Source organism: Polyodon spathula, chromosome 1 (genome assembly GCF_017654505.1).
Source record: "Polyodon spathula isolate WHYD16114869_AA chromosome 1, ASM1765450v1, whole genome shotgun sequence".
NCBI classification, from domain to species: Eukaryota; Metazoa; Chordata; class Actinopteri; order Acipenseriformes; family Polyodontidae; genus Polyodon; species Polyodon spathula.
Window position 1 is genome coordinate 14934029 of NC_054534.1, and position 12280 is coordinate 14946308.

General features: G+C 36.0%; 1 protein-coding gene across 2 annotated transcripts; it reads left to right on the forward strand.

Annotated features, from left to right (window-relative positions):
* The first annotated feature begins 2067 nt into the window (after positions 1–2067).
* Positions 2068–6622, forward strand: LOC121330881 (T-cell acute lymphocytic leukemia protein 2-like). Of its 2 annotated transcripts, XM_041277921.1 has the most exons (3): positions 2068–2192; positions 2845–2917; positions 4569–6622. In XM_041277921.1, exon 3 carries the CDS (start codon positions 4580–4582, stop codon positions 4913–4915), a length of 336 nt encoding a protein of 111 aa, XP_041133855.1. In that variant the 5' UTR covers positions 2068–2192; positions 2845–2917; positions 4569–4579; the 3' UTR covers positions 4916–6622. The 2 variants fall into 2 exon arrangements, with proteins under 2 accessions (XP_041133855.1, XP_041133764.1); XM_041277830.1 differs by lacking the exon at positions 2845–2917.
* The last annotated feature ends 5658 nt before the right edge of the window (positions 6623–12280 follow it).

Genomic DNA, 12280 nt, shown 5'->3' on the forward strand with positions numbered 1-12280 from the left:
CTTAGTGATCCACAGACACTGCAGCATATACAGTATTTTACAAATTCAACATTAACATAGCGCCTTTCATAGTGGACCACCATCACAAAGTGCATTAAAATATCAATAATAATGGGAAGCTCATAATGACTGAGCAGTACTGCGAAACCAAGATGCTTATTGAGGTGCAGACTAATATTGGTTTTGAATCATTATATATAAATTACCAGTACTGGTGTAACATCAAAATGAATCTAATTTGCAATATTTGATACACCCCTAAGTGAAAGCCTCAAATATTTCAGACTGCATAATCACAATGTAATTCAGCATATAAACTATCTGCTTCATGCACCTTCTTGCAATATTTGCTATTTATCCTGCTATTCTATTTCTCCAGCTATGAATTAATTACTGCTAAAATGCAACTCTGTTACAGTGCATTTTTGTTTCAGTTTGAAATGTTGTTTTTTTTTTTTTCTGCATGTATACACTAACCTAACTATAGCATGTAAAGAGGTTACTGAGACAGAAACAATACCTTACAACTACCTGTCATGCTCTTCCCATAGCTTTAGCGATTTCATATTTGCAGTTTTGAAAAGACATGCTATAGTAAACATGGATTTTCATTGTTTAAAAATGATATATGATACCATACTACATTAAATTAAGCTCCCAGTTTGCACACCCTATTCCAGGTAGTGGTATTGTTTCACCTCTGCAATGGCTTTGGGGCCAAACCACGTCCCTGGCTGCAGAGCATGTCAGTCAGTAAGGAAAGCAGCTGGTTGGTTAGTGACAGGGAATGACGGTGTTGAAAGGCTTTCGAGAACTTTGCTCTCCACGGGAAATGGCTGAGGAAAGGTGGGTATAGCAGACCTTGAAAATGAAGAGCTTGGTATTCCTAGGTTGCTTTTCATCATCTATTTCGGCCATTGAAAAGCCTTCATACTTCGTTATGTGCGTCAACAGAGGATGTTGATGTCCCAGTTAGGTTTAGTATTGCAGTTTCAGATACTGGTCCAGTAAAAGCATATGTCGGTAGCACTGATGGTTTATCTATACCCGGAGCACTCCCAGTAATGTCATAGCCTCTAATACCTTCTACATCCTCTATGGGAATTGTTTGGGACATGCTTTCTTTGTTAAAGAGATCTGCTCTGATACAGGTCCTCCACCAGTAGATCTGATAGATTTTAGAATGACGAGTGACAAGAAGCAAACATCATCCCTGCCAAACTACACTTACTTACTACAAATAAAAACATTGCAAATATATTAAACACTAACAATACTACTACTACTAATAATACCCAAATAATACAAATAAACACAGGGGTGGGGTGTCACACATGGGTACTACAAAGAACAAAAAAGTCAAGTTTGTGTCCCAAAATATATAAAATTGGCATAGCTGGGAATTTGTGTAGTGGTTTCCTATATTATTGCGGCAGCTCTGTTCGTAGGCAAGCATAAGAATCAGAATCGCTGAAGCTACCATTCTGTAGGAAACCTTGTATAGATTAGATATGTATAATATGTATGTAAATATATATGCAGTCAAAAACTATTTAGCAAATAATTCATGGATACAGTACACTACAGCATGATACAGTAGTCGCAAAGGCCACAATGGAACACTGCATACTGATATATAAAGAAAACTAAATGTAAACTTACATGTCTCCCTAAATTAAAACTACATGGAAACTTTTTCCAGAAATGTGCTATACCAGCATGAATACCAGTAAACGTTTTAGTCCAGATTACTGTATTCTAGGGTGATTTAAGAATGTACTGCAATTAAGACACTTCCTAGAACCTAGCCATGGGTTTGCTGCAGTAGTCTCTGAAGTAATTACTAAAATGATTCTAAAGCACAGCATATGCAACAGAGGGCAAGGCATAGCCACTGTTAGAACTGTAGGCTATAAACCACATAAGAGAGTGAAAGCTCTTGTGGGAAAGTGGACACATTGCAGGCTGAATTGGCAGAGCTAGGTGGTGACATACGTCATACAAAGAGACTGACTGCCTATAAATTGTAAGGGGCCAACCCCCCCACAGCTATCGTGTCATTGAGCTTCCATGTGAACTGAGAGGATGGGGATCTTTGCTTAGGAGCTGCTTGGGTGAGAGGACTAGACTGCCCAGTGCCTTAAAGGACATCTGTCGCCTTAGAATTATAGTTCAACTTCCAGGGCTAACAGGTAAGATGTTTGTATAAATGGATGGATGTAATATATATATATATATATATATATATATATATATATATATATATATATATATATACACACACATATATATGTGTGTGTGTGTACTGTAGGATGTGTTCTTGTCATTGTCATATCTATTATATTTTTTTGCACGTTACATGTAGGTAATCCTGTTTAGTTCAAATCTGTAATTTCAGTTCATTATGTGAATGTCTCCTGTTGGTGGAGCCCAATTAGACAAATTAAAAGCTGATGTTGTTAAAATGTTCAGGTTAGGATCACTATGTTAATTCAATTGCATTAGTAATAGGTATTTCTTTGGTCATGGTGTTTTAAGCTTTTATTTTCATGTTTAGTTAAAATGTTTTAAATATAAATTCCCTAATACATCCAACATTCTAATGTAATTGAGCATTTGGTATCAAAACACGTGAACTCCATAGCATCCCAATTCTAGAATGGTTATTTTTTTATTTATTTATTTTTTATCATACATTATATGTATTGATTCATCTTTCCGACATGGTTTATTTGTTAAAAACGCTTGAATTAAATTAATTGTTTAATATTGAATTGCAAAATATGTAGTATGTATTTTTCCAAGAAAAATGTAGTGTTAAGAAATATTTTTGTCCTTTAAAAGGAATGATGGGTGCTTTTCTGAACTATAACCTGGAAAAACAGACCACTTGCCTCGCGCTATATATATCCAAGAGGTAATTGGGAAATAACCATTACTAATTACTAGCTTTTCAATATAGCTTTTTAATAGTAGCTAAAAATTGAGTTATGTCAGCCAAAATATGTAAGTGAAAAGTATTTTCTTTTTATTTATTTTTTTTAAGTATTTTCCCTATTAAATCCCTACTAGATTTATAACTCACACCTGTACTTAAATAGATTACACTGGTTTGGTTTAGGTTCAATAAAATGTAATACACAAAAAAACCCAAAAACAAACAGTTCAGTGTAATGGGACCAATATGAAACCAATAGATTACAAATAGGACTATTAGGTCTTTGTAGTTCAATGCTTCATTGTATTTAGAACATAAAATTAAAAGTCTTTCAAATCAGTCCCAGTTCTATCAAAAGCCAATGAGAGATGGAACCATTTTGAGTTGAGATTCTGTCTGCAAGAATTGTGGGCAAGCAGGAATCAGCTAGCACGGTGTGGTCCTAAACCTCAAACGGTAGGAAAAACTGTCAATGGATTTTTACCATGATGTAAATACAAGAGGTTGGTGAAAAATAGGAAAAAATGCAAATATGATGCATAAAGATAATTGTTGGTTTTGGTATAACGCCCATTTTAAGACTGGATTGTTGACTGCAGATTGAATCTGGGTGGGTTTATAATGAAGTCTTTATGAAATGAAGGGTCATGCATATCAGCTCTCAAAATATTCTCATATTAAGACATTGCCCAAAAATGGTTATTTTAGTTTTATTGGAAAAATCTTATGATCAAACCAGCGACATCCCAGCTTACAACTGTAGGTCCTAATGCTCCAAAGTTCAATTCTAAATGCAGTATAAGCCTAATTCAGATTTCCATCTTGTTTACTGTAACCTCCGGGGCCTGTAGCCGACCTACTTTATCAATCTACAGATTAAAATAAGAATAATACAACAGATATAATTAATTAGCAACAATAATCCTTACCAGTACATCACAAAGGCTATATTGTAATTCCACTGCATTGTAGCTCTATGACAAAACTGAAATTATATTTATATTCTAATGGATATCTGAGTTACCATTTCTTGGTATTTTTCTCTAAGACAAATTCACTGAGCGGCAACATTTCATCTCCAGTGATGTCACGCCCCTATTTGTATTAGATTTGTGTAAATATAAAATATTTTTTCAGAAAACAGTAAATCTACCTCCCCAAGTGGCCAATGCCCAACACATACTTAGCTTATGAGTCCAAGACTGTACACTAAAAAAAAAAAAAAACACTTAATATAATGATCTGATAAAGTGAAAAGGAATTACTCAAATTACTAAACAATTTGATTGAATGACAGTGACTGTCAATTACTAATACAATGCTCCCTCTTCTTTTTTGCTTTCTGACTTGCACATACAAATACCTTTTATTATTAACACTGTCAACCATGAATTAACCATGAAATATCAACAAAGCACTGTAATTACTTTTAATTGATAAGATTTATTTTATATTTTTAAGTAATTCTGTGATTTTATATAGATTTTTTAATTTAGATTTTTTTTTTTGTGTGTGTGTATAGCCGCAAACTTATGTGAATATAATATATTGCCTTGGTTGCACAACTTTCATTATCGGATTGCTTTTTTATCAGATGGTTTATATTCTATAACAATTTTCCTTTTTGCAGACCAGTACAAAATGACCAGGAAGGTTTTCACAAACACCAGGGAGCGATGGAGACAGCAAAATGTAAACAGCGCCTTCGCTGAGTTGCGAAAACTCATCCCCACCCACCCCCCGGAGAAGAAACTGAGTAAAAATGAGATTCTGCGTCTGGCCATGAAATATATTAACTTCTTGGTGCAGCTGCTAGATAGCCAGAGCAGCAAGCCGGCATCGCACTCACCTGGGTCCCTCCTTCACTTCTTGAGGGGCAATGTTGAGCGCCTGAACTCCGTGAAGCAATGGGGGCTCAACAGTGACACTGACATCCCATCCCCTAGCTCAAGCAGTGGCAGTTCTGAATCCTGGTAGCTTCCACTACATCCCCCTCTAAACAGACTGCTGGGATACTTGAATCTGGGACTGTAACAGCTGCTGCTAGCCCCATGTTTGCTTATGCACCCTCCTGGTTAACACAACTTGTACTGCTACATAAATGTTGCAATAGTTTTGACTTTATTCTCAGTAGCCTTATGTTGTTCATCTCACAGAGGTGTATTGTGGTAAAACAATTTGCTTTGCTATAGATTGCTGCCAAATTTCTGGGTTCCTAACCTGTTCTTCATCTCTCATGATTGTTAGGAAACTGATGGCACAAGGAGACTGATGGCAAAGACTTCTATTTCAAGCTGTTGTTCCATTAGCTGTATTTGCATGGATGTTACGTGGATGTTACACAATCACTTGGTTTCTCCTAATTTGCCATCCCCTTTTCCATTGGTTGTACTTTCACCACCCCTCACATAACCCCATTTTCAAATGGAACATTGCTCGGTGGCATCCTCAGCTGCATGTCCACATAGAGGATACCAGTGAATCAGGAGCCCTTATTAAGGATGGCTAACAGAGCTATGCTGCAAAGACAGTCATCTTTCCGGAAATAAAAACATCTATAGTTTGTGGAACTGCCTATAAGCCACCTAGGTTGCATGTTTAACTTTCACGTTTACTAAATGTACAGACCAAGCTGCAACGGTATATGGCAAAACCATCTCTTGGATCTTTCATAGGTTTGACTTGGTCCTCCTTTAATTAGGAATAAAAGTGCATTCATTGTTCTACAGAGTTTTTGAGTAAAATCAGTGTGTGGCTCTTTGAAGGATCTCTTGTTGCTTAGTCCATCATCTAGGCTGGTGGTGGTCTTCTGTCGACCTGCCAGCTAAAAGAATGCTGGGATCTATTTTAATGATCTAAACAATGGTTGCTTTAAATACTGCCACCATTTAACTCTACATGGTAGGCAAACATGGCACTTTCAATTCAGATCTTTGTTCCAATAAAGTCCTTATTTATTAAATTAAACCAATTAAACCCCTGACCAGGTCCTAAAGTATTTAATAATAGAATTATACCTATAACATGGAACATATGGACTCTACAAGACTGAAGTTGCCTACCCCTGCATATTGATTACACCTGTGGGACTCCCTTTTTAACATCACTAAATACAATGGAAATATGGTGGATAGTGATCACTTTAAGGCAATGACTGAAGCAGCTTTCTAAATACATTTTTAGGTTAAGCTGCCTTTTGTTTCATGGGTTTTATGGCATTGGGTGATTATTGAGGCAACTTGGTTGTTTCCCATTTGTAATTTATCACAAGAAACAAACAAACACAACTGCTAGTCTGCTAGTGCTATACTGAAGGAGCGATGGGATGCCTTTGGCAAATTCATTTTTTGGATTGTACATCATTTGTATTACTTTTTAACAATGCTGGATGGCAGGATCAAGGTCATTTCCGTATACTTTCATCAATGATTGCGTAGAAAGATCTTTGATCAGGAATCAACATATTGTGTTAGTAAAGCAATTTCAGAACCACCCTATGTAATTTGAGTAGTTTTGGGGGGGGGGATATTGAAATAAAACATTTTTTAAATGCCATTCTGTACTGCAAAATACATGACATTAGCCAAAGATTATTGTTTGACTAATCCTTGACAAAAGGTGTTGTGATATAAGATGTTTGCCTTTTATAATGTTGTTCTGTGTTATTTAATTATTTATTGTGGTTTATTTATTTAATTGGTACAGGTATTGGTGTTGTATAAAATAAAGTATCTTGTCACATATGATATGTATTGATACTTGTCCAATTATTATTTTGAATTACACTTACAATATGTAAGAGTAACTATGAGCTCAAAATAAACCTAATTAAGTCTCTCACTTTAGTTTTATTATAGTTTTTACAGGGTCAATCTTATTGAATGAACTTCAAGGGCAATGCAATGACATTACAATGCAATCTTACCAAACTAGGGTGTAATGGTAAAATAAACTAAAACTCAATGCAGGCATTTTGACTAGAAGTCTTGAGTACTATGTAGTTTTTAATAGTTATGGATAAGGAGTAAGGGTAGCACAAGTGTAGATACCTAGACTTGCACAAAATGATTGGTAATGCTATGCCAAGCCCATAGGAAAATGGAATATGGCCAAATGAGGTCACATCAAGTAACACAATAATAAAAGACAGCATGGCCTGAATCACAGCACATATGATCAAGGCATTGCTTTCATTTTTAAAAATTATGTTATAATGTTATTTGAGCTTCTGTTAAAAATATGCATTGTCATTGAAACATACATGCTCAAACCAAATAATTGGTTATCTAAAACCATTCTGTGTCTATTTTTATGGGCACCATTGTATATTTATGCATGTCCACCCATAGATGTTGGTGTGCAAGTGATTACCTACACTGCTAATTGTCCAGCAGGAGAATTTTGAAATCGGTAAACACAAAAGTGACCTCTGTGTTCCATCCAAGTGAAGTGAAGAATGGAGAGTGAATGGGCAGCTTAACTCATGACCTTTGGGCCAAAGGTCACCCTGGAGTCATGTCCTTAAATCCTCTACATCACAGAATCGATAAAAGGCTTTAATCTCATGAAGGAAGCAGATGCTTCCTAAAATAAAAATAAAATAATAATAAAAAAATATAAGGCTTAGGTTCCCCAAAATAAGACACAACAAAAAAAGATCAATGAACATGTATACATGGACAAGTAATGGACGCAGTTGAATTATGAAAATATTGCCAGAAAACTGACACATAATCAGAAAGCAATAATGGTTGTCAGTGCATAGTAGTTATATGTGGACCCCACAAACCAGCACATAAAAATGCCTCTTCAGCAAAATGATTAGAAGTGTCCTACTTCCCCTAAAGTTGTTGGTCTTCTCAACATAAGCAGTCACATTCTGTATTACTCTACACCTTGTTCATTTAACTGCCATTTAACTTTTGTCTAATAACAACCATTGCCTACACGCCAAAATGTCTCAAACACTAATCCACAGTTATCGTACGTCTGTAAGCTGGAAAGTAAATACTGGGGTTGGATGCTCCACATTCAGACAATTAAAACTGCAAACAGCTACTAAACATACTTATATCCAGCTGTACACACTAACAGTGCTGCACTGACCTGTGGGAATTAGCAGGTGCCTGAAAGTCTTGTAACAAGAGCAAGCCAGGAGGACTGCTTAGTGACATTTTCTTTTACACATATTGTTGCATAAGCATTAACAGAGTGATATCCTAGACTTCAAAATCATTACATTTTATTAGCTCATTATCAGCGATCCACCATCTGACCCTTTTTTATATATATATATATATATATATATATATATATATATATATATATATATATATACAGTGGCTTGCAAAAGTATTCAGACCCCTGACCAATTCTCTCATATTACTGAATTACAAATGGTACATTGAAATTTTGTTCTGTTCGATATTTTTTTTTAAAACACTTAAACTCAAAATCAATTATTGTAAGGTGACATTGGTTTTATGTTGGGAAATATTTTTAAGAAAAATAAAAAACTGAAATATCTTGCTTGCATAAGTATTCAACCCCTGCACATGAATATTTGGTAGAGCCACCTTTTGCTGCAATAACAGCTTTAAGTCTTTCGGGGTAAGTATGTACCAGCTTTGCACACAGTGTCGGAGTGATTTTGGCCCATTCTTCTTGGCAGATTTGCTCCAGGTTGTTCAGGTTGGTTGGACGACGTCTGTGGACCGCAATTTTCAAATAGTGCCACAGATTCTCAATGGGATTGAGATCAGGACTTTGACTGGGTCACTGTAGGACATTCACCTTTTTGTTCTTGAGCCACTCCAATGTTGCTTTGGCCTTGTGCTTAGGATCATTGTCCTGCTGAAAGGTGAATTTCCTCCCAAGCTTCAGTTTTTTAGCGGACTGAAGCAAATTCTCTTGCAGTACACATCGCAGCTGGGTCAATCTCATGCTTTCTGGCAAACTCCAGATGTGCTTTCAGATGGTACATTTTGAGTAATGGCTTCTTTCTTGCCACCCTCCCAAATTCAATTGAAACCACTCAGTCGGAACCTCATAATGGTACTATTTATTTATTCTAAATACGTGTGACAGGGTGGAAGCCCTGTCGGGTGAACGTGGTTGGGACCATAATGGAATAATTGATGATTAATTAGTTTGTTATTTTGTTAATAAGCGTGTGCAATAGCACTTAAACTGCAGCTTCTTGTGTGTGAGTCTCTCTCCCTAACAGAAACAAACCTTGACAGTGACGCTGCCCTGTCACAGTACAACGTAGGAAATTATACAATAACTGGACACGGCTCTCACATTGTTTTCTATGGAAACCAGCCTTTCTGTTATTATTCCATAATAGAATGGCAAATAAACCATGTCTGAGTGAAGACATTAATTAATGACACCTATTCTAAAACCCATGCTTACTGATGAAATGCTTAGCGGAGATGCTCGAGCTCTGATCAAAAATGTAACTGTTTCAGTGGACTATGATGATTACTGCAGACGTGTTCCTTTGTAATTATGGAACTCCCTCATTCAATAACTGACTCAGGAGTTCCATTATTATCTGTGTAACACACCACAGCAATGCCATTTTCCCTTAATTAACACATTGTAGAGAAGGAAGTTAACCCTGATGTGAATTGAGGGCCTCATATTTTATTATTAGACATTTACACTATAGGATGATTTTAGCATTATCTTTCTGTTTATACCCGTTTGGTACTAGGTGTTAAGAAGTTACTTTCAGGAAACTAATGGTCTTTAACTACTGTCTAGAAAAGTTTGATATGAAACTTTACCTAATTAATCAAAACAGACTTGAGAAATCTTTTTTTTTTTTTAAACCAGTACAGTTAAGTTCTGTTGACACCTAAAAAATTTTTAATATAATATTATCTATATATACTAGTATTATATAATATATATATTATATATATATATATATAATATATATATTTAAATGACGTAAAAAAAGTTTGTTATATAAACTGCATTTTTTTCAATACAATATATTACTGATAATTTACTGCATTTTTTTCAATGCGCTACTTTTTCCTTGTAAGGGATTCAAAACAAGTCTGTTTTGAATCCTATTTTCTCAATGCTTTTTACAGACTGCAGGTGTGATAAGTTGAATTTTGATTGTGAGTTTTGTGTTTATTAGATATTTATACTTATTTTATGCTGTTAAATCTTTGAGAATAAGTTGCAATGTTGACAAATAAAGAGAAAACAAAATGAGGCTGTGTATTATTTATATGTGCTATACACAGTATATTAAGAAAAACACATCAGTATTCCTCTCTACCCTTCCTGCAAGTATATATTAGAAAGGCCATTTTGCTAAGAGTATCAGAGTAAATCTTTTGCTGAGTGCAAAGTTCCTTATCAATGGCTCACACACTGTCTGAAACTCTTATCACAATTGCCCAGATTACTGGCCCCAACCTCTCTCCATGCTGAGTACGTATGAAAAGACTTTTCTTAACTAGCAGCAAACGGCACAGCCCTGAGCTCTTTATCCTTCTAAACCAATTCAGTTTATGCATGTTTTAGATCCACCACCCCCAGTTTTATCTGGAGCTTGCAGAGGAGGGACAGTCAGTCTGAGACGCAGGTGCAAGTTTGTGCCAGGGAGCCGGCGACTGTGTTGAATGGTTATTGGACAGCACCCTCTCTTGTGAAGCACTTTTTTATGGGGTACAATCCCACATTATAATCAGATTATGCTAATTTATACTTTAAAAAGCAAAACACTGTAACAGACACCATGAGAGTGTGAAATGGGGAGGAGGAGGGTGATGAAGGGGCTGGTAATTCAGTAACAATCCTGTATGTGAGAATGCAGCCTGATGTGGGCATGCAATTCATGTACATTTAAAAAAAAATAATGCATACATGTTTTCACCATTTTGAAAAAAACAAGTATTCTCTGTTATTATTATTATTATTATTATTATTATTATTATTATTATTATTGGTTGTTTGTAATTTGGAGCAATACTTGTGCAAGTCCTTTAAGCAATTGGTGTTTGGGTTATTGTGAATATTTATTGCTGTTTTTTTCAATCCCCTTGTGGCAGAGCAAAGCTCTGCCCTTTTAAATTGGCAGGGATGGGGTTAACTTCCCCTGCCTGCCTGGGTTTATTATGTTCAGGTGGCTGGGGTTGATTAGTTGATTAGGTTGATTAACGATCAATCAGCGCCCAGCCACCTGATATAAAAGGAGGCCTCAGCTTCTCATTTGGGAGAAGGGAGCTGAGGAAGCAGGTTGGTGTTTGTTTTGTGGTTTTTTGAATTTTCTAAATCCAGTGAAGGCATTGCCCAGCCTGGAAACTTTATTTTTGTGAGTTTTGTTTTTGCTTTATTTGTGTTTGAGTATCTGTTATTTTGCCCTTGTGCACTTTATTTTTGTTTATTTATAATAAAATAGTTATTTTTTTTGAACTGCAGTCTGTCTCTGGGCCTCTATCCACTCGCCAGCCTGCCACACCCCTACACTCTACAGTTGCCTTCTTCCTCTGCTAGTCATCATTCTGTTCCAACTGCATGTAGACTGATCAGTAGTTCTGGGACGTTTGCCATTCTGTAAAGACAAAAACCCAGTGGTCTTTGATTTTTTTATATTCTCTGATATGTTTTCTTTAACCTGTTTGTGGCAGGGTGGAAGCCCTGCCGGAGCACGTGTGTATGTGTTGATGTGGGAAATATTGGGCTGGCAGGGAGGAGGTTACATTTTTTCCCGTCAAAACAGTGGGAATGTGGCTGGAGCCGGGAATTGAATAAGTGATTAAATGATTAATTAAGGCTCCAGCCACAGGTGTATAAATAGAGTGGTCACAGGTGTATAAATAGAGTGGTCACAGGTGTATAAATAGAGTGGTCACAGGTGTTAGAAAAAATGACTAGAGGTAATGTTGGTGAAGGTGATAGTATGTGTTGTGTGTTCCATGCTGTCCCGTTGTATATTTATGTTCATGAATTCATTTTGTTTTAGCCCTTGTGCGGTTTGTTTTATTAATGTGTTTTGTTTTGTTTATTGTGTTGTTTATTATTAAAGTGTATTTAAACCGGCAGCTTCCTTGTCACTGAATCTCCTTCCTGGTCGAAACAGCTTGCCAGTGACACTACCCTATCACACCATTTTACAACCAACTACCGGTCAGTTTGCTGCTCTTTCTGCTTATAAACCACAGTGTCATTCTTCACTCCACTCCAGTTCCTAATAAAGTAGTCTGCTTCCTACTTTCCTGCTCACACATTACTTACACATTCTCATATTCCATTTTTAAGTTGAATAAAATACAAGCTTCTATATGATTATCTAAGTTCTCTGTAAGACAAAAA